The 23,968-nt window shown below is 38.4% G+C and overlaps 2 protein-coding genes across 18 annotated transcripts in view; both read right to left on the reverse strand.

The window, feature by feature from the left end:
• Window positions 1-23,968, reverse strand: part of LOC5503197 (gamma-aminobutyric acid receptor subunit beta-like) — a 31,815-nt gene that overhangs the window by 1,462 nt on the left and 6,385 nt on the right. For 3 of the 17 annotated variants that reach the window (XM_032371493.2, XM_032371494.2, XM_032371495.2), the window contains exons 2-11: window positions 18,430-18,483; window positions 8,945-9,021; window positions 8,006-8,080; window positions 7,246-7,332; window positions 5,235-5,359; window positions 5,058-5,125; window positions 4,600-4,820; window positions 3,343-3,425; window positions 2,715-2,855; window positions 1,472-1,851 (exon numbers count right to left, since the gene is read on the reverse strand). In XM_032371493.2, coding sequence (XP_032227384.2) covers window positions 1,472-1,851; window positions 2,715-2,855; window positions 3,343-3,425; window positions 4,600-4,820; window positions 5,058-5,125; window positions 5,235-5,359; window positions 7,246-7,332; window positions 8,006-8,080; window positions 8,945-9,021; window positions 18,430-18,483 — 1,311 coding nt within the window. Of the gene's footprint in view, window positions 1-1,471; window positions 1,852-2,714; window positions 2,856-3,342; window positions 3,426-4,599; window positions 4,821-5,057; window positions 5,126-5,234; window positions 5,360-7,245; window positions 7,333-8,005; window positions 8,081-8,944; window positions 9,022-9,564; window positions 9,688-12,146; window positions 12,238-15,415; window positions 15,545-17,936; window positions 18,085-18,429; window positions 18,484-23,754; window positions 23,844-23,968 lie in introns of those variants that run through there. The other 14 variants (XM_032371491.2, XM_048722440.1, XM_032371496.2 and 11 more) reach the window with 14 other exon arrangements.
• LOC125560623 lies at window positions 5,366-7,239 on the reverse strand. The gene is made up of 2 exons (XM_048722446.1): window positions 6,891-7,239; window positions 5,366-6,833 (listed from the first exon to the last, which is right to left on the reverse strand). The coding sequence occupies exon 2, from the start codon at window positions 6,828-6,830 to the stop codon at window positions 6,117-6,119; it is 714 nt and encodes a 237-aa protein (XP_048578403.1). The 5' UTR covers window positions 6,831-6,833; window positions 6,891-7,239; the 3' UTR covers window positions 5,366-6,116.

Here is a 23,968-nt window from a genome sequence, read left to right on the forward strand (position 1 = left end):
CTCCGTCCGGACATCCTTACCCCATCCGACAGAATACCATCACTCCTCCCATGAAGGGATATCCCTACACATCCCCTGACAAGGCACCCAATTGCTTCCCTAATTGGACATCCTCGCCTCTCCCACGACAGGATACCGTCACCCTCTAATAATAAAATCCAAATAACCACCATTCCCGACAGACAGGACACTTAATTCTTTCCCTGATGATACACCCCTCCCCCTTCACCATCAATTCTTCCCAGATGGGAAACTCCCACTTCACCACTGACAAGATATTCCTGCATCATAACTGCAAGGATATACCACGCCTTTCCCCCTCCCTGGACTGCAAACCTTCTCCTTATACTAACCGAGTCACCCGCATCATCATACTAACCGAGTCACCCGCATCATCATACTAACCGAGTCACCCGCATCATCATACTAACCGAGTCACCCGCATCATCATACTAACCGAGTCACCCGCATCATCATACTAACCGAGTCACCCGCATCATCATACTAACCGAGTCACCCGCATCATCATACTAACCGAGTCACCCGCATCATCATACTAACCGAGTCACCCGCATCATCATACTAACCGAGTCACCCGCATCATCATACTAACCGAGTCACCCGCATCATCATACTAACCGAGTCACCCGCATCATCATACTAACCGAGTCACCCGCATCATCATACTAACCGAGTCACCCGCATCATCATACTAACCGAGTCACCCGCATCATCATACTAACCGAGTCACCCGCATCATCATACTAACCGAGTCACCCGCATCATCATACTAACCGAGTCACCCGCATCATCATACTAACCGAGTCACCCGCATTATCATACTAACCGAGTCACCCGCATCATCATACTAACCGAGTCACCCGCATCATCATACTAACCGAGTCACCCGCATCATCATACTAACCGAGTCACCCGCATCATCATACTAACCGAGTCACCCGCATCATCATACTAACCGAGTCACCCGCATCATCATACTAACCGAGTCACCCGCATCATCATACTAACCGAGTCACCCGCATCATCATACTAACCGAGACACCCGCATCATCATACTAACCGAGTCACCCGCATCATCATACTAACCGAGTCACCCGCATCATCATACTAACCGAGTCACCCGCATCATCATACTAACCGAGTCACCCGCATCATCATACTAACCGAGTCACCCGCATCATCATACTAACCGAGTCACCCGCATCATCATACTAACCGAGTCACCCGCATCATCATACTAACCGAGTCACCCGCATCATCATACTAACCGAGTCACCCGCATCATCATACTAACCGAGTCACCCGCATCATCATACTAACCGGGTCACCCGCATCATCATACTAACCGAGTCACCCGCATCATCATACTAACCGAGTCACCCGCATCATCATACTAACCGAGTCACCCGCATCATCATACTAACCGAGTCACCCGCATCATCATACTAACCGAGTCACCCGCATCATCATCGGGCGTGATGCACTTCTTCTTGTTTTCCGCTTTAAACTTCTCCCTCCGCGAATACTTCAATACTAGCACGTACTCTATCAAAGTCATGAAGATGAACACGAAGGAGCCCAGCAGAAAATAGTCGATACTCTTGAGGTACGATACCCTGGGCATCCCGGCGTTCACAGACCCGCGCATGTAACTGATGGTAAGCACAGTAGTGATACTGAGCGCGACGCGAGCGGGCACGGCCTCGTGGTTAATCCAGAAGCTCACCCAAGAGATGGCCACAATACAGACGCACGGGATGTACATCTGGAATACGTAGTACGCCGAGCGGCGCTGAAACACGATGGTCGCCGTCAGGCCCGAGAACTGATCTGCAACCGATAAAACATGTCTAAGAACTGATCAACAACGAATAGAACATTTCTAAGAACTGATCTGCAACGGATACAACATATCCAAGAACTGATCTGCAACCTATAAGACATGTTTAAGAACTGATCTACAACGGATAGAACATGTCTAAGAACTGATCTGCAACCGATAAAAACATGTCTAAGAACTGATCTAAAACGGAAAAACATGCTTAAGAACTGATCTGCAACCAGAAGAACATGTCTAAGAAGTGATTTGCAACCTATAGAACATATCTAAGAACTGATCTGCAATGAATAGATTAAGTCTAAGAACTGATCTGCAAAGAATAGAACATGTCTAAGAACTGATCTGCAACGAATAGAACATGTCTAAGAACTGATCGGTAACGGATAGAAGATGTCTAAGAACTGATCTGTAACGAATAGAACATGTCTAAGAACTGATATGCAACGGATAAAACATGTCTAAGAACTGATCTGCAACGGATAAAACATGTCTAAGAACTATTCTGCAACGGATAGAGCATGTCTAAGAACTGATTTGCAACCGATAGAAAATGTCTAAGACCTGATCTGCAACGGACAGAAAAAGTCTAAGAACTAATCTGCAACGGATAAAGCATGTCTAACAACTTATCTAAAACGAATAGAACATGTCTAAGAACTGATCTGCAGCAAATAGAACTTGTCTAAGAACTGATCTGCAACGGATTGAACAGGTAAAACATTATTTTCTATCAAGTCTGTAAATCGTGGATGCGAGTTCGCAAAATATATTAACTGCATTAAAAACTTTCCAACTCGTACACTTTGTCCAGTTACATGTAATCAAATAGCACAAATTCAAAAAGGGTCTTTACCTGAATGGAAGATCTTGTGTTTGAGAAATCTCTTGGCGCTTACGATATCGAACTGGGCCATCTGTCTGTCATACACCCATATTTCGCTACCGACTTCCTTCTTGCGCCAGCTGAACTGAAGGTCATTGTTGTCGTACGAGACTAAAACATACCGGGGGTAAGTGAGGGTAAGAATGGTATACTCGAAGGTCATTGTTGTCGTACGAGACTGAAACAGACCGGGGGTAAGTGAGGGTAAGAATGGAATACTTGAAGGTCACTGTTGTCATACGAGACTGAAACATACCGGGGGTAAGTGAGGGTAAGAATGGAATACTTGAAGGCCATTGTTGTCATACGAGACTGAAACAGACCGGGGGTGAACAAAGGTAAGAATGGAATACTTGAAGGTCATTGTTGCAGGCGCGTACACGCGCACCCTGCGCAGCCTCCTTTACGGCCAAAAACCGGGTCTTTTCTTATTAAGAAGTCTTCAAATACTGTGCTTTTTCCATATGATAACTAGGACTGCGCACCCCTCCCCCTCCCCCTCCCCTCAGCCAATTCTGGGTACGCACCTGTTAATGCATATGTTGATTCAATAAAAACAAAACGTTTGAGGAAATGGAGAAAGTGTGAGCGTACTTACAGCTCTCAAAGGCAACATGGCATGTTTGCTGGTCCAGGGGATAGTTACGAAGATCAAACTTGCACGAGTTTCTGGTCACTAACCTAGAAAAGGGAAACCACAATTCAGTCATGACATCACTGACACGGTGAATCCGCCCACTCCAATCACGCTGCCATTTTATGCTCCCGCTTAAGTGCGAGTCACATAAAGCATCCATTTCCATCGGCTAATTCAAGCAAGTAAGCAAGATATTTTCAATAAAATATCGTCAATAACATATCAGAATTCATTCGTAGATTGTTATGTTGAAGTTTTCTTGCGAATAAACCGCTGATTTTTTTTAATAATAAACAATAACAAAGGAGTGGTAGATCGACATATAAGCCAGAGACCGGGTTGAATCCCAAGTAAGTTCAGCATGGTTTTTTTTTTTCAGAGGTCTGAAGTGGGGACTTGAATCCCTCGTCCTCTCGGATTAACCTGTATATAGCAGGGACGTAAAAGGACCTCTGGGAACCCGGGCTTGTGGTAACATCTGCAACCTGGTTACACATTAACTAACACTCATATTCTATAAGCTCTAGAAGCGTACGGCACACTCTTTCAACCTTGTGTTGACTTATACCTTGTCTACACCACGCCTAGGCAGACTATTTACAGCTTGTCCCTAGCCTTCCAAGTTAACCAAATAAATCACACATTGTAAACTGCTTGGAGCAGTCTGTATCTTTACTGTCGGGTTACAACATGCAATGAAGCGTAGGTGTGGGTTTTGTGCTATAGAAATGCAACACCATAGGCTCCGAGCGATGACGTCATATTTGAATCTATTTTGGGTAAGTCGGCCATGTGGGGACTTCAAAGAGATTTCTCGCGTTGTTTTGGCTTGTGAAAAACATCATTTTTCCAAGTTTAAAAGTCATTGACAGACTAGTCTGAATGAGTAATCATAGAAACGAAACTAAAGCAAGCTACAAAATACGGAACTCACTTCAAGGACTTATTCCTTTACAAGACACTTCACAGGCCATTTCCATTAAAAAATATGAAACAAAACTTAAAAAAGTACTTTAAGTACAACGACACAGCAAATGCACGACCAATAAGAGTCTCTTGGGCGCTTTAACTAAAGATAGCTGTTTGTTCTAAAAATAACTTAAAAGGACGACAATAATTGGAACATACCCTAATATGGGGGATTCGTACTCTTACATCATACTCTTGATTTAGCACATTTGTAATGCACTATTCGGTAACCTGTATACAATTATTTACCTTGCGCTCAGCATAAGAGTTCCATTCATAAGGCTAATCCACACTTTCTTGTTGGTAAACATCATGGACTGAAGTTTACTCTCCATGGAATTGACAAAGAACGTGTCTGGGACCCAAAGCTTGTCAGTGGCTTCACCTCCGAGGATGATGTACCGGTCAAGACCAAACGCGAGGCGTGGGTCCTGCCAGAACTGCCCCAGGTACATGTCTACACTATACTCCTGGAACACAAGAAAGGGTGTTCGTGATGATGATGGTGATGTTGATGGTTACGGTAATGATGATGGTAATGTTAATGGTTATGATGATGGTGATGTTAATGGTGGTGTTTATGATGGTGATGATGAGGATGGTATCCTAATGGTGGTGGTGATGATGATGATGATGACGATGTTAATGGTGATGATGTTGATAATGTAAATAATGGTTATGATGACGATTATATTAGCTTCCCTTACCATACTTGCTTCTCTCAGCTCGCCAAATGACAGGATCAACATGTCAAGCGACACCTGTAGGGGCTTAACTGCGAAAGATAAAAACTTCTGTAAGTAGGGAATGTACATTTTACAATGGCCTTGTTGATGAAGAAATCGATATCTCCCTACCCTTTGTACTGATATATTATGACTTACTGCCGTAGAATGGCCGCACTCTTTTGTCATATTTCTCGAAGACTTTCCCCAGCAATCTGGAGACATTTCTACCCGGAATAACGTACTCCTCATACTTTAGGCGATAGCCGCTGGTGGCTTCAATCCTATAACACAGGAAAACTCTGCGTCAGCAGAGTACATTATACAGTAGTAGTGTCAATGATAGGCATTGGTTGTTGAGAAGCTAAGAAATGTAGAAAACTGTGTGAAGTTGCTGAGCGTTAATTCTACGACGTGGCGGCAATAGAACCTTCATTCATCAGAATGCTGATAAAGGGAGCATTGCCAAAACGCGGAAGAAATTGCACTCAGTGATTTCAATCACCCTTTGTGTGTTGGTAGCACTAGAACATGCAGGTTTGGCTACTCGGCAAGTTAACTGCTAAACAGCCCCATTAGGGTAGAGAGTCTATTATTATTATTCGATACTCTTATTAACTGCCATGACTTGTCACTCACTACCATGGATTGCCATGACTTGTCACTCACTACCATGGACTGCCATGTCTTGTCACTCACTACCATGGACTGCCATGTCTTGTCACTCACTACCATGGACTGCCATGACTTGTCACTCACTACCATGGACTGCCATGTCTTGTCACTCACTACCATGGACTGCCATGACTTGTCACTCACTACCATGGACTGCCATGACTTGTTACTCACTACCATGGATTGCCATGACTTGTCACTCACTACCATGGATTGCCATGACTTGTCACTCACTACCATGGATTGCCATGACTTGTCACTCACTACCATGGATTGCCATGACTTGTCACTCACTATCATGGACTGCCATGACTTGTCACTCACTACCATGGATTGCCATGACTTGTCACTCACTACCATGGACTGTCATGACTTGTCACTCACTACCATGGATTGCCATGACTTGTCACTCACTATCATGGACTGCCATGACTTGTCACTCACTACCATGGATTGCCATGACTTGTCACTCACTACCATGGATTGCCATGTCTTGTCACTCACTACCATGGATTGCCATGACTTGTCACTCACTACCATGGACTGCCATGTCTTGTCACTCACTACCATGGACTGCCATGTCTTGTCACTCACTACCATGGACTGCCATGACTTGTCACTCACTACCATGGACTGCCATGACTTGTCACTCACTACCATGGACTGCCATGACTTGTCACTCACTACCATGGACTGCCATGACTTGTCACTCACTACCATGGATTGCCATGACTTGTCACTCACTACCATGGATTGCCATGACTTGTCACTCACTACCATGGATTGCCATGACTTGTCACTCACTATCATGGACTGCCATGACTTGTCACTCACTACCATGGATTGCCATGACTTGTCACTCACTACCATGGACTGCCATGACTTGTCACTCACTACTGTGGATTGCCATGACTTGTCACTCACTACCATGGATTGCCATGACTTGTCACTCACTACCATGGATTGCCATGACTTGTCACTCACTACCATGGACTGCCATGACTTGTCACTCACTACCATGGATTGCCATGACTTGTCACTCACTACCATGGATTGCCATGACTTGTCACTCACTACCATGGACTGCCATGACTTGCCAATGGCAACACATGGCAATCCACGGTAGTCAATTGCCATGGATTGCCATTGACTAACGTTGCGTACTTGATGTTGCAATCTTTTTTATTTCATGACCGTATTTATCGGTCCTTTAACCCATATTAATGACACAAGGATGCGACCCCTATATTCGTGACGGTAATCATTGACGATTAACCCTCATTAGAAAGAAAGGCTCTGTTAACAGGGTAATTTCAAACAATCTTATACAATTTCCAATAAGGTTGCACTTGAGAATTCATTCATTAGATCTAACAATAAATATTTTTATTTTTAAACAATAGTGAATGGTCGAGTCTATGTGTGCATGTGACCAGCACAATTCAAAATAACAATACACTACTCATGCACGTGATCACGCATGCGTAATACGTACGAGACGTCTGGTAAAACGTGATCATCGCCGCGTGATGAAGGCTGAAGAGGCGTGGGTGATGTCTCATTTGCTGACTTGGTTGGATTTCTGTGAAAAACGCCAGTTCCCAAGCCAAAAAATTGTTTAATGAAATAAGGTGGGCCATGCAAAAATTTGAATTTAAGGGTTTTAGGAATTCTAGGGTCCGAGTCTCTTTTTCAAAATGGCTGCAAGCAAAATCATAGTTAACCCGAATTCCTGCAAGTTTCCATGGAAGCTCCCGACGTACACAGTTGTAGGGCGATAAAAAAGCAACACATATATAGCGGGCTCCCAAATATGGTGTGTAATGTCCAAATTGAATTGATGACCGAACGAAAAAACCCGTCAGTCTTGAAACAGGATTGAATGATATGTGTTGAAAATTCAAGTAGAGGCCTGCTGCTTAAAAATATTATCAGGTAAAGGATGAGGCTGGCGAAGAGGGAAGAAATGAAGAAATATCCACACCAAGAAAGTATTGAAATGCTTAATAAGCTTTTAACATGGTGTGCAGACAAAAAGTTGTTATGAAGAATTCTGAAATGCTTCCAACAGACATTGAAGAGTAGAAATTAATGACAGCTGCACGAACGGCTGTCTTGGTGATCACGTGATATCGAATGACGTGCACGTCAAGTGAAACGAATGAATAAATTGATCACGTGATATCGAATGACGTGCAGGTCAAGTGAAACGTAAATTGATCACGTGATATCGTAGCAAACCACGTGATACCTACTGTTGCTGCGGTCTCAGGTTATTATTGTCAGCGGCAGAGTCATTGAAGATTCTGTCATAGACGAGAGTTTCATTTCTAAAGCAGTGAGAATGAAGAAGAAAAGTAAGATTCCAGTTTCTACAAAGCGCAGCATGGCATTTACCGATAACCGACATTCAGATTAAATTAAAAAATTAAAAAACCAAAGCTAGTGTCTATGTAGCTTAATTAAATAACGGTGAGAGATGTAATATAACCAATCGGCTAACTGTGTTTACATCATGTTCCCACCCAATTCAAATCATGTTATGATTACTTTGGGTGGATTTTCTTGGGTGGATAAAATTGTACAATTTCTCAGTCGACCGAGTGTATGAGAAAATGAACAAAAAAATCCACCCAAAGGAATCAACACATAATCTGAATTGGGTGCCGACAAGCTACAAACACCGTTAGCCCATTGGGTCTATATAGGTAGGAAAGGCAATGAGAAATGAAGGGAAAGAATTGATGGGATTCGAAAAAATGTGAAAGAAAGGAATTTCAAAGATTTTGAGAAAAAAGGGGGAAAAGATATCAAGGAGGATTATATTAATCTTTTAGTTATGAAGAAGAAGCAATGGGAGGTAGAGGAAGGGTAATGAGAATTAAATAGGTTCTGTTAGCCGCCATTTTGCCATCCTAGGTATACAAAAATTTATTGGCATTTTTAACGATTGAATTTGGCAAGTAAGGATGATGGAGCCCCTTACAAACTTAAGAGTGCAAATCAAATGTTATTTGACAAAAACTAGCTCTGAAATGTGTTCGAAGAAGGGGGTATCCGACCCCAGTAGGGGGGAGGGGTGGGGGAGGGGTGGGATCGCCACCAGAACAATATTATGAGAGCCAAGTTGGACGAGTCGTAAAGAAAAAAATGATCCAAACGAGGAGTGGTCATTAGAAATAAGAAATGCTTACTTTTGTGCAGAAGTGAGAAGGTAGATTTGCCATAATGTGAAGACCTTCAATAACAACTGCTTCATCGGAATTGGAAGCTGAAAATAATCACAAAATACTGTTAAATGTACATATTCGAGAATGTTCTTGCATGTTCTAGAGTGTAAGAAATCGATTCCAAGACCCGTGTTACCGTCTTGCTGTGAAAATAAATTCATAGAAAATAAACATTAGAATGCTATAGATATGCTGGGTTTATTCTAGTCAGCAAGATAGGGGCACACAGCGGGTTTTTACCGTTCCCCTGTTATTGTATCCCATGTCTTTACAACAGGGAATCTGTAGTTAATTCACAAACGCCCAGAAAGGTCTGCGTTCAAGTAAAAGATAGCTTCAAACAAATGTTATCGTTTATATACAGTAAAATAAACCAGTTAATTGATGAGGTTGACTCTGCGGTGGTTTAGGCACCAGTTAGGTGTGAAATCGTGGGAAATAAAATGAGTCTGATAGCTTAAACCAACATAAGTTTGCAACAGTTAAACCAGCGGTTCGAAGAGTGTTCGCGTGTGGTCAGAAAAGAAAAGGTTAAATAAGAGAAACAGAAAAAAATAAAAAAATAAAACCTGAACAAGTTTTACCTTTTAAATACTTCGTCTTGTCTCAAGGTAGTACCAGTAACATTTTTTTAAGCTCATACAATATATTAATATGAAGACCAAAAGCTCATTATCGATAGTGAAAACAGAGTGAGTTTTCGTGACATTTTAAAGGTAATAAAACTATTATGACATTACATACAGACTTTTTGATACACCAATGACAACGCAAACCCACACATTGACACTAAGTCATCTATCAATTAAATGTTTGACATGCTTCGACGAGGTCAGAGTTAGCATGGGTTATGGAAAAACAGACATCAGGCAATCTGCTTAGAAATCCCCAGGAAAAAAAAGCTGTATCAATCGTCGGCGCTGTGGGCAGGAGATCGCTGTTTTTAAATTATTAATGTTTACCTCATATTTTTATTCTCTTCTCTAGAGAATCAAAGAACAAAAAGTATAGTTTCGGGGGTTGGTTACAAATAGTTGCCAACTATCGTGAGTTATTGCCTATCGTGAATTAATTCACCCGGTGTGGCAGATTGGGCAAAAGCTTCAATTAGGATAGGCCAATTAAGAGATTACCGCAGACAAAACGTCAGAGCAATTGTATCCCGCAAGGTCTGCCGGGATACGCTATCTCAACATACGGGATATTTAAATAATCTCCGTCAGCCGCCATTTAGTTTTTCTAGGGAATACAAAATGGGAAAATCACCCAATTCATCCGATGATATTGTAAGCTATTATTGCGATTTTTTTTACTGAATTGGGTAAACGATACCCTGGGGACGAGGGTTCCAGAGGCTAAATACCCGCTTTTCCCAGCATGCTAAGGGGCGGGGGATCTTGGTTTGTCAAAACGTTCCACGATTTATAAGAACTTATTCCGCCTGATCTTGAAAATTCTAGGTCCTTTTCATACAAAATTCTGTCTCCCTTATCGAGGCCAACACTATCCACCATGACTCTAGCTACATTTGGTGAAAAAGCACACAAACGTTCTAATGTACCTTGTTACCAAAAATAGAGAAAAAAATTAATGTAGCTTGTACCTCGTAGCTTGCCAAAAGAACGTATGAGTAAGAACTATTAGCCCGTAGAATGTGTTTTACCTTTCACTGCCGCTGCTTACGAGAAGGTTTTGAACTCCCCAGATAAAACAATGAACAATTTGGAGAAATCTTGGGAAACTCGTCTGTAATTTTTAAATCGTTTTAGAATAAAATCCTGTTCCCACCCATTGAATCCGAGTTAAAACATTAAGGCTGATTAATTTTGCATAAAGCACTTAACAAATAGAAGGCAATTAAAAGAGGCGGGAAATCACTAGCCTTCTTCTTAAAACGATACAATTTGTATTACAGCCTCTTCTCCCAATTGAAACCTATGTTTAAAAGCTTGAATGGGAAAATGATATGTTGTTGTGAATGTCAAAATATCTTTGTAGTGTAAAATTTATTGACGATTGAAGCTTCGCGTGAAATTCCGAGACTTAGTGGTTGAAGTTTAAAGAAGACTTCGAGAGGCTAGCAGGTAGAGTGAGGTGAGACGATGTCAGAAAAGTACAAAAGTGCATTAATTGAACAATTCAATAATACATGGTTAACTACCCTAACAATTTAAATGCTTTTTCAATGTAACCTACAGCATATATTCAAATTTTACCCAAAATAATGCATCTTAATAAGTTACTTCAAGCAATTGTCTCTTTAAACGTTCTAAAAAAGGAATTCCGTCACTGGAATCTTGTTCTCAAATAAAAGAAATTTATGTGAGTTAAATTCAATATTATTTCTCCTGCTCATAAGAAAGATAAATTATTAGAGAAAAAGAACACTGGGCATAATTGAAGAGTGAGGCCTAGTTTGTTATACGTTTGTTGTTGTTTTATTCAATTTTTTTAAGACAAATTAGCTAAAAAAGTTCAAAATAGCCATCTTACAGCGCGACCAGTAAATCGTGAACACCGGAAATATGTATGGAATGTTTGTCCCGACCAATCACTCGCGAGATATTCAAACAGTCAACTAGAAACATATCTCAACAAGTCTCAGTGTCTGAATTCTCGCATCTGATTCGTTAGGGAATAATAAACTTTCCAATCATATTTTAGGTGTTCAAGGTTTTACTCGGTTTTACTGATTGCGCTGTAAAATAAAGTATATAATCCACTTATTTAATTCTATCAAAAATATTGCAAAAGCTTTCGCAAATCACCCGATTAAACAAGATGCTTTCTAACTTCGCATTTCGCTAGGAAAAACACGGCTGATAGAGACTTTTTAAACAGGAGTGATACTCTCTAGCTAAATCCACATAACTGCAAATGGGATAGAGTCGTAAATAAGAAATCTCCACAATACGTTTTTTTATAGACATAATAATAGGGTGGTATAGAAAACCTTAATAAACCGTTATTTAAACATGAGATATTTCACAGGTAACCTTTTAAATCGACAAATAACTCGGTATTATGAGAAACTATGCTCTCTTAAGAGCTAGTCGTAGCAAGTGAAAGTTATTTTTCTTGGCGCTTTCCTACTTGCTGCTACTTGCTACGTTAATAAACACGAGATATTTCAAGGAGGTATAAACAGGAGATATTTATTTGTTACCTTATAGTTCGGCATCCCCTTGACAAATATCTCAGAGTACTGTATATGAGCAACCGTACACTCTTCTAAGAGCCACTCGTCGCAAGCTAAAACTCTTTCCTACCTACTGCTTTTATACCCGAAAAAGTAAATGCCATTATACCGCCCCCTCAGCCAAATGTCAAACGTGTTCAAGTCAAATGTGTTATATACCCAAATTCGTTGTTGCGCGACCTCCCAGAATCGAAAATTCCTTTTTTCGTTTGGGAATAGCGCGTAGTCAATCAAACCAAACAATCAAAACCAGACAAACCGCCCCCAAAGCTTGTGTCTGACCGCGCTATTCCCAAACTAGACAAGGACTTTGGATTCGCCGAGGTCGCGCAACAACAAATTTGTCTGTAAATTGGTAAAAGTGCTGATCCCAAGCACTTGCCGGCTTATGCATACAAGTACTCCTCAAAAACGCAACTTTATGCCGAAGGTGCTAATGTAAGAGATCATTGAGAAATCCTTGGCTCTTATTACTAAGAGCGGGAATCTTTGACCTTAGTCACCAAATGAGCAGATGAAACTGTACGAGGTTGCCTCACCGCCACATTAGACAAATATCGCCCTAGAAATATGTGTTTATATGAAGTTGATATGATATTGGCGAAAATAAGCACTTGAGAAGTTAATTTCCTCACCTGATAGCAATTCTCTCGCAAACACATGATAACACAGACTTTTGTCGTATGAGGAAATGATTTTTTTTTTCCTTTTTTGTTTGTGCACTCTACAAAAAAACGATCCCACGAAATACCGTCAAGAAAATTTACTTGGCTCAACTATATAAGCGAAAAAAAAGTGGGTGAGGAGTGAGGATGGTTTCGTTTGGTTAGGGGGGGTGGCTTCGTGGGGGAGAATAATAGTTAAAATACCTAAAATGTAATATTTGATAACAGCCACCAAGATCGCGCGTTTTTATCAGGGTTTTTATCGTGAGCCCCGGTATACTCGTCAATCCGCAACGCATACGATCACTACATGCAGATTACTTCTTTCGTTTATCAAATATAAAAGGTTTTGCCGGATGGGCTCTCCCGACAAAGGCATTCAATTTTCCAATTCTCAATATATAAGCTCAAGATTCTGCATACAAGGAGTTCCTCTGACCAAAAGCTTAATTCCAAATTTTAAAGAAATTTAGAACATATGTAATTTAGATATTAGCGAGCAAAGTTGGCTTAATTTCTTATCAGAGCCCGACTTCTCCCTAAAAACGAGGAGAATTTATTCTTTAAACATTTGAAAATTGCACTTTAAGCCTCATATCTCGAAGACGCATCCATTAGAAAAAAAAACACTTTTTGATATGTTGGTTTACATAACATAAGGAACCTCTATGCAAAAATTCGAGCTTACTGAAGTTAACCAGACCTTATTTTGGGAAAACTTGCCATTTTTTTACTCTGTCGGCTCTCCCACGCTCTCACCAATGCCAGCTAAATAAGCGCCGCATGAAAGACGTACCTTTTACCATTTTTAACGGTTTTTCGTAACCTAAGCTCTCTGATGATGGAACAATATCTGCGACTCTTTTTGGTGATCTCTCAGGAAATATTCATAGACAACCAAGTGAAGTTCCCGTGTCCCAAATGAGTTATAACAATCTAAAAAAAACTAGAATAAGTGTGCATTGCGAAGAGTTTGTAGGATGGAACGTAGTAAAGTTTCGTCCTTGGCTCAGTCGCTTAAATACATGTGAATTTTAATAGAGTATTTGCCATTTTTGCTTTAATATTCAGGTAAATATGGTAAAATTTTGTAGTTTGTACGATTTTTCATGTAAATTCGTGCTTTATGCAAACACCAGGTTCTTCTAATAGAGTGTAATAAAAATAGATTACCATCAGCATTGTGACCACTTATAATAAACAAATTACTATCGTTATACCTGAGATTTCTGATAGCAGAAATAATGAATAGGTAATGGTCATCAAAATTGGATGCATTTTCAGTTCCCAGCTGTGAGTGCATTGTTTATCTGATCCTGAAGCAGAAAAAAATAGTATTTCGCAGCCAATGCCGCGAGATTTTTTTTGATCCTAGATAAATTTTCTTTTATAATTCTCACGTAATTAGAAATCTTAATCTTCCTTGCAATCTCAATTTAATGTCAATTTTGGAAATAAATGTTAAGAATAACACAACCACGGTAAGCTTTTTTCAAGGCTTTTACTATCGCAAAAATATTAATTCACAAAATAAATTCGAGACCATTCAAAAATGTAGATTGTAGGGGGGGGGGGGTATTTGGTCTGCGAAAAATATTGCAACCTTTCTTTGTTGGCAACATATCACAATGAATCATATGCTCGATTATTTTTTTATTAATGATTTTAATAAAACTGCAAATCTTGCAACTTGATTTTTCCTAGTGGCTCTTTATTCAGCTCAATCTACTCACTGCAGTACGCATTTGCAAACCGCATAGGTCTAAAGAAATTCACCTTCCTTGGTCTCAGCCACATCTCCGGAAAACAGCGAACATATAATGCTTTAATTCCACATAAACAGGAAAGATGCGATGGTTTCAACCTACAAGAACATTCCCTTAAACCTCAGAAAAGATAAGAGCTGCGTTTCTGCTATGCAAGGTTAAAATACCCCGGATCGCAAGTAAACTTAATCCCTTAATGTGAAAAAAATTACAAAGTGGGCTAAAAAAGGATTTCGTCAACTGTTACCTAAGGAAAAGGCACACGAAAAGGCCAAAACAATTACACCTCTTGAAGCAATTTACAAAATTGCTTTTTTTTCTCGTCGCAACACATGCATATTAATAAAAACACTTCTCTACGATGTGAAACCCAAATAAACGCACTTAAAGTTTCATTGCGCACATGGTAAAATCTTGCCGTTTTATATATAAGCTGTTTCTCTCATGGTTGTATACTTAGAGGCTATTGTTTTTGTGATTTTTTTCCTACTCTATTCTCCTCTATTCAAAATTGTTCTTGTTTTCTTCCTATTTCTACAAAATGATAACTAAATACTGCTGGAAATGATAGCTTACAAATTGAAATCTATTCGAAGCAATTTATACTCTAATCCTCGACTCTTTGTCAGGGTCTCTTTTTGCATTTTTTGTTTTGCCACAAGGAGAGTTAACTTACCAAAAGTGCGCGCTAATACGTCGGAATAGTTTCAAATTCGCAAAAACTCTTTTTTGACTACTGATCATTTAGAACATCAGGGGATAAATTAAGTTGTGGTGAATTAATCAGTTATGAGAACTAACTTACCTGGTCTAAAGAACAGACTGTACAAAATTGGTTCTCGTACAGAGTAGGAGCTTATGCCAAAAACTGTACGCGTTAATAGCAGAAGTGCTTAAATGAGATTACATGCACACAGCTTCTTTTGAACCAGGCCAATCAATGGAATGTGCAACTTCTGATTATCCCATAATGTTTAATAATACCCCATCTCTCAGGGCAATCATCATCAGGAAAGGTGATAAGTATGATTTATCAATCCCTAAATAGTATGTTTCAACAGGGTAAAAAAGGTCTGTTCAAGTACAATTCCTAAATCTAAAAAAAAAATCATAACTGACCGAAATTTTAGCTGCATCGGTAGTTACTAAAAAAACATTTCATTTTTTTTCGCTCTCTAACAGATTACAGCAGATTACAAGCCTATTCAAATTAACAAAAACCTATCACTTCCGCGCATGCGCCCCACGGTGATTCCGATAATATTTAGAATTCGGACAAGACCTTAGTATAGAATTGTTAATGGATTTTTTTCTTGCAGTTAATAATTGATTTGTAGCTGGAGGGCCATAAGATGCGTAGATAAACTGAAAGAGGCCGACACTGGCTGGGTATAATCAGCAAGAAACTCGATTAATCGGATATCTTGTAAAATTCTCATAGATTGATTGTACAGTTTAGGGAAAATGTCAGTGTTGTTGCCTTTGTAAACAAAAAAAAAACAATGGCGTAAACAATGGCGTAAGCTTGAGCGAAGAGGGCACGGGCGGATCCAGGATTTTAAAATGGGGGGGGGGGGGGTGAATAATGGCCGGATAGACGGCTTATAACTGATTATAACTGATGAAGTGGTTTTTTGGTAGGTCACTACATAGATCATACAATACTTCATGCCGAATTGGATTTGTCGCGTCAGCAATATCAAGCTATTTGCTACAAACAAAGTGACTTTTCATTTTTTTACTCAAAAAGGGGGGGAGGACATCCACCCCCTGTCTCCGCCCCTGGAGAGTACATCCCTCTTAAAGAGTGTCCATCAGCCCTCCTTCGCTATTGAGTGCATTAGAAATAATAACGGTATACTTTCAATAAAACTACAAATAAAACTATCCACAATATTTGGTTGAAAACAAATCCGTTACTCGCTAGTTAATCGATGGAAATGGCTCGGTATTGAGCGGGGAAGGTGGGGGTGGGTGGTGGGTGGTGGTGGTGTTGGTGGGGGGGGGGGGGGGGGGGATGTGAGGGGAACAACGTGGTTGGCCCGCAATCGTGAAATATTTTATTCTCGGCAGCTTGAATAAAAATAAAAATAAAAAAGAAAAGAAAAGAATCGAAAAGAAGATATAAGCACATCAAAAACGGCTTTTCATTTATTTTTTCTTTAAGAATTTTCATTCTTGACAAACAAACCCCTGAGACTTTATAAGTGACAATTGAACGATTGTAATCTTATCATATATAACCTGAGTATCATGTAATATAGATTTAGCCGTTGCCTAAAGCGGATCTCCTGAATACATATTTATTTTTACAAGCTCATAGAAAAACCGTCAAATTTAAATGCAAATGAAAAGGTTTGTTTTCCTATAAATAAATTTAATTGCATCTCTTTACAAAGCAAGTAAGTATTGTAGAGCAACTATGGCAACATCCTTCATTTTTCCCCACTTAGTATTTTACACAAACACACAGGAGTTTTGTGCTCCTTGTTATTCATACAAAGATTTACGCGCAAGAAAACCGTCACGTCCCGAGGATGCAAAGCCTAACGGTATGGATATTTTCTGGAACTACACATAACTTATTTTATTGCTAACAATGTACCTAAATATCTACACAGGTAGGCAATTCCAGAAACGGACGAGCATCTTTGGTTTCGGTTTTTGTTATTATTTGTTGACATTCTTTGCATCAGTGAGGCCAATGCTTAATTAAATTTTAACAAAAAGGAAATTAAAAAAAAAAACACGAAAAGGCGTGTTTTCAATTTTTTTTTTTAAATAGAAAAACTTTTCCGTTTGTGCAAACGGAAAGATGGAGCGTGCCAAAGCCGACTTTTAAGCTTTTCGCCCTAAGTTAATGTAAATAAAACAAAAGTCTTAACGGACGAATGATGCATAAACGATCGATAAGTCATGACGACAGATTACTGTCCTTGAAAGAATTGTCTATGCATTTGCACCAATCTTTAAAAGAAAACTATAAAATAATTTCGCTTAGCTAGAATATAGAAGTCTTTTGAAAAGTAATTACTTAAAGAACAATGCTTGTATAGGAGTAGCGTATATATAGATACTCCATCTCTATGGTAATTGGAATAATGTCACTGATCTTAGTGTACAAATTTTAACACAAAGTGTGTAATGGTTTAAATACCGTGATTTCTGTAATCAGTCTGCCTTATCAGCAAGGAATTTAGCACAGAGATCTAAAACACAGCGAGCATGAATGCTGACATGCTGAGCAGCGCAATAAGATTGTTGTTTTACTGTCTGGACTTTTCTTGGTACTGTGCTAACAGAAAACATGACGATTCATGACCTACCGGGCTCCTGTGTCGATTGTAGCCCCCTGATTGATTGGTTTCACTCTTGGATTAATAACCCCCTTAATGTGATGTTGTACCCCAGGTAAATACGCTATGTTATCGCACTGTATGTCCAGTCAATAACGTGTCATGGCTTCGGTCTTGTCTGTGATATGCTAATGACCTCACGGGCATTTTTTTAGAATAATTCTCAGCTTGGAAATCAAATAGTCACTCCTGTAAAAACTACCCTGAACAATGGCATTTAGGGTTTAAAGCATAGACTCCATGAATTTTTTTTGGGGCAGTATTTTTTTAAGACCTGTTTTAAAACAAGGCTGATTGTAGCCTGAGGTTGCTGAAAATTTAAGGTCAAGGCTGAGAAGGAGTATTAGATGTTCTTGAAAAAGAGTGTACAATCGAAGCCATTGATGGAAATGCCCCACTTGCATCCCCCCTGGATCAATGTTTAGAAGAATCAAAGAGCTCGCAAGATAGCAATTCCTCTTACCTTTGTCCAAGAGAAAAACTCCAAATATTCAGAGATGGCCCACACACTTGTCTCCTTTGAAAAGAAAAGAAATCTTATTTACCAAAGCAATTGAAAAAAGAAAAGATGACATTAATAAGTATTTTTCCCCTGTAAATTAACAAACAGAATTTATAATAACAGCCCAAAAGCTGCTCAATCTTTGACAATAGAACGACAACAACACTACCAATAACAACAGCAACAATAGCAACAACACTACCAATAAGAACAGCAACAATAGCAACAACACTATAGCAGAAACAACAACAAAAACAACAACACCAGGAACAAAAATAACATCAACAATAACAACAACAACAACAACAACAGGAAAAACAATCACACGATGAATTGCCGCACCATAAATAGCTTTGCAAAAAAATGATAGGAATGTGTGAAACCAAAGTTTGCATAGGTTGGCCAGGGTTGTGTGCTTTTGGATTTCTTGTTAAGCAACGATAAAATTATGTTATACATCAAATGGATTTTTTGGTTGCTAACTTGATACGTCAAAGTACTTGGTACCACAAATGATACGACAAAGTACAAAAAGAAGTAAAAATGTCATCTTGAACATACAGCATATGTTTTGAAGTATTCGAAAATTGCGTAACGACCTTGCAGTAACACCTGGTGCACACCTGTGACATAACGACATAATGACATAACGGTATAACGACATAACGACATAATGACATAACGGCATAATGACATAACGGCATAACGACATAATGGCATAACGACATAACGACATATGTGCGTGCACCCTTATGTTCATATGTTCAAGTGTGAATGGTTCGACATTTTGACATTAGCCCAACATAACGACATGAACATAACGACATAAGAGAAAAAACAATGTTTTTTTTTACTTTTATGGCATTATGTCCATGTTGTTATGTCGTGTGCAATAGGCATAAGAAGACAATATCAAAAACAAGTCAGTCGTGAACGTGGCCTAAAAGCTGTAGGCAAATCGACAACAAAATGCTATGATGTGCGATTATATGAATATTCGTTATTTTAGTGACACTTAAATCCTATCTGCTACAATAACATTGGGAAAGGATGGTTTTTATAGTGTATATAAGCAAGGAAAACATTAAACTCTAACAAAATAACAAAAAAAGCTAAATTTAGATTCGCTTGACCTTTCTAAACTAATATACAATACTTTGAGCTCACAAGGTTGACAATTTACCGTGATATTTTAGCAAATTGAGAACTGGCGACATTTAGCAGCATATCCTAGAAAATTTCAAGTGGCACTAAAATTACGATTTTATATTGTACACAGAAAACAGAAAAACATTCAATACCGACAACAAATGTCAAATCAGATTTGCTTACCCTTTCCACCAAATATAGAATACTTTTAAATCACTAGGTAGACAATTTACTGGGTTATTTGGATAAATTGAAAACTGTCGGGCATTTAGTCCATTGAGGACCTTTGCCGACTGTCGGGCATTAGCCATTGCGAATTAAAATATACCAAAAACAGTCCTGCTCGTTAACGAAGTTTATAAGGCTCACCCAAAACTGGTACTTGACTTGTCACATTTTCGTCTTAAATAATTCTGCCTAATAAAATTCCAGTAAGTACCAGCTATAGTTGACCTTTTTATTATAAATGTAATCATTGTCTGTCGTTTGCAACCTTTTACCATTTCATTTTAATCCATTGCCTCTAGATGCCATTGTCAAGGGACTGTGTCAAGGTACTGATTTGAAGTATTAATGCAACTAAATGTTGCTTTACTCATAGTTAAGCAGACATTAATTAAACCGCCATGTGTGAGCATTTAGAAAAAAGAAAGTTTCATAAACCGATGCTGTGGTATGTCCATATTTTTTTAAAAGCATATTCCTGGTTAAAGAACGTTCTTAAAAAGGATGGTATTTAGGTGGATTATGCTTTGGAGGTTCGTAATTGAGAATTAGTAATACGCTTGACCAGTAAAAAATCCAATCTTAACATAACTTTTTTATGTTTGCATTAAGTGATAATGCTAATATCGAAGGGCACATGATAGATTTGCCTATTCACCGCTTATAATAAGAACGATATTTCCCTGATAAGGAAGCATTTCAGCTCATTTATAAGGAAGCTGCATGGTTCAAAGTTTTATTTTAATAATTTGTGTAATATGATTTTTCGTATTTTCAACGAATTAAAAGATCTGGTTGAGCCATGTAAATAGCACATGGTTGTCATTCGTAATGTATCGTTTCTTGTATTGCCAATGGGCATTTTTTTAAACTAAAACCTAATACAATTCCTATGAAAAATTAAAGAATCCTGGGAGACGTTTTATGAAATTCTAATTGAAAAATCCAAGATTGTTTTCCTTATTTATCACGAGGGGTAGAAAATTTGTGCAAGTGTGTAATGAATTAGTGTATAAATAAGGAGATTGAAAGAACACTTTTATTGAAAAACAGGAAATTATAAATACGAAACAATCCAAGAACATGATTAAAAAGGCACGGATTTGGGAGGTACTGCAGAATTAAAAGTCATTAAAATGATTAAAGTTCATGATTAATGTTCATCTAGGGATAAGTAATTGATATAATTTTTGAAGTTTGGGTGGCTTACACTTTTTAATCTTTATCTGTGCTCTACGGGCTCTTTCTACAATACATGGGAAATATCAACGAGTTATTTGATGCACAATTTTATAAAAAGACATTTTGATCTGATTCCCATTAAACTCAAAACCCTCAAGTCGAGATGAAGGGGGCTGTTGAGGGAATATATAATGTATCGCTAAGGTTTTGACACGCTATATCTACCTTTCATTACATGTTTAAAATAAAACGAACTGTAGAAGCTCAGGACGAATTGAAAGAGAGAATAAACTTCTGGCTAGGGAATAGATCATGGAAATTTCGCAGGCGTCCCGCCCTGCTTCCTCAAAGAGAAAGGTGATATTTTTCAACTGAGAGAGGATATTAACTCTTTTCTTTTTGTACATATGGATATATAAATTAAAAATATTATGACGAAGTATAAATGAAATGCAATTTAATATAACTTAAATGACACGCAAAGCCTTCTTGAAAATCTTCTCTTACTTTTCACAAACTCCTTACAAAAAAAAAAAAACAAGAGCGCTTAAAACTCTACTCCAGTAATAGACTTCTCTATTACATCCTATACATATCAGGCTAATAAATTAACGCTTGAATTAATACAAAATGTGTAGTGAGATTACCAGTTTTGATATGATGTAGGCAAGGATAAATACGTAATATGTGCCTCAGGGGTTATTTACAATTACGCGTAAATTAAAGCAAATTTCCCAAAACCGAGACACGGTTTTCTTTCTTATATATAAGACGATGGAAAGTTGAAACTGGATTAGAAATTTAGCTCAGGATGCAACGAATTTAACAAAGATAGTTAAGCACACAAAGATCCTGATAAACTTTAAAGGACGGGATTTTCTTTATTACTATTAGCAATATTGCTTTTTGTGTTAAAACGTTTTCCTGAAATGTGGTTTAAAAAGAAAAAGAAATAAGATCAAGAACCATTTGTAAAATACCACTGCTGATTGGACACTTCCGAAATGTTAAGATGGCGTTTTAAAAAGTGATCCCGACTCGAAGGGCAGCGTTCTTTAACATCTGATTCAACCAGCCCCAAAAAGACCATCGGAACAGGAATAATAACAAAAAAATGTTTTCATTTAGTGTTGATTAATGGCATTTCATGCCTTATAAGTTCAAAATGATTAAGCATTAATGAACACAAAACGGAACAATGAATAAATCATGTGATATGAAGAGGTAGCTCAGTAGATAAATTTATTTTTCTAAAAGAGAACATCTGCCAACCAACGAGACTCCAGGCTAAACTGAGGAGTGCCAATAATCGAGGAAAATATAAAAAAAGTGTAAGAATTGAATAATTAAACGATATTTTAGTTAATCTGGCGCTGCTCCAATTCATTTCAACTTGATGATCAATGAATAAGTTGTAAAATCCCTTTGAATAAGTGATAGAATCATTAAAATGAAAAAAGAAAATACACTCAGGTATTAGCCTTCTTTGGTTAAACGGCCGCCCTTATTTCTTTCTCTCACTACACCCAGTTCCACATCAGGGATCATCGATATAATATTGGCCAGAGGGTAAATTTACGTTTTTTTCGTTTTCATTTTTATTCTTTTTTAATTCTAGCTTAAGGTATCTCTGCATACGAATTAAACATACAAAGACAATGGGGAACTTGAAAAAAAAAACTGTAGTCAGTAATGTAACGTAGCCCCATGTTTTGTAACATCGATTTACAAAGCTTATGATGGCAAAATAACGTGGAACACCCCTCTCATTATTTTTACCTCGAGAATTTGGTCCTTGGAAACATACCCTTTAAAAAACGTTTCCGTACCGTTTGCTTTACTTTGTAAATGAGTTACGAATGTGAGACGGATGGCTCTTCTTAGATAACAAACGATTATTTTAGGATAGTCTATATAATCAACAATATATCAACACTCCTTAAGATCGATTTAAATAAAGTTAAGATTTCAACGATTATATCGTGGCTGTTTTTTAAAGTTAAAAAAGTATTCCCTAGTACATAGCTATTAAAGCTTTTCCTTGCATTATCAAATCCCTTTAACTTGAGCTATCATATAGCTTGGACATCTTAATCTACAAGTGATGCTGTTGACGACTTTTAGATATTCGTGTAATCACGAAATTATCTTAAAAAAACTAGACGCTGGTAAAACTAAGCCTGATAAATGTAGGATTCTCGCAAACGTTCTAAGAGCAAAATATTGCCGTAGACAGGTACGAAAGCCAGCATCTGGCGATAACCTAACCGTGGCTTGCTGACTTTCTAGCCTAGCGATCCAAGTCATTGTACTTAGCCACACTTACGCAGCACGCTGTCTTTTCTCATTCGGCAGCACAGCGCGCGGGAGCGCTATAAACGAAAGCGGTTTCCGTGTTTAATAAAAATTGTTAGACACCTATGGATGTAAAACCTTTCGCCACATCTAGTACAAAATTCAGCCGCCGTTATAATTTCGAAGTAATTGCGAATGCGTACAAAATATTTTGAGTAATAGAATGTTAAGCAAAACCTTCTGGCGAAAGATGTGCAGTCGTATTCGATTTGTCTCTACTATATGAATTCTAATCAAAAGAACTGGTTACAACAAGGTTATAGTAATAAAATCTTTAAATATGTTTTTCAGCGCTTTTAGATGATCACAGGTTCGTATTGGGACGTTAATCTTTGGCATGTATAACTATAGGTAAAATTTATTAACTTCACATACCTCTGTTCACGGAAATATCATAGAAATTCCCGCCAAATAGCGCGTGAAAATCACAAACTCTGAAGACAACAAATATCGCAACATTTCTCTGCTTGCGACCAATGTAGTTTTAATCAGATACAAGAACGCAATTAAGGTATTTAGCATATGCATATGCGGTCTGCGCAATACGGGAAGCTGGTGTTTAATTGAACTAAATGAGAGTCCAAGGGGA

The sequence above is a fragment of the Nematostella vectensis genome, chromosome 15 (assembly GCF_932526225.1).
Source record: "Nematostella vectensis chromosome 15, jaNemVect1.1, whole genome shotgun sequence".
Classification (NCBI taxonomy): domain Eukaryota; kingdom Metazoa; phylum Cnidaria; class Anthozoa; order Actiniaria; family Edwardsiidae; genus Nematostella; species Nematostella vectensis.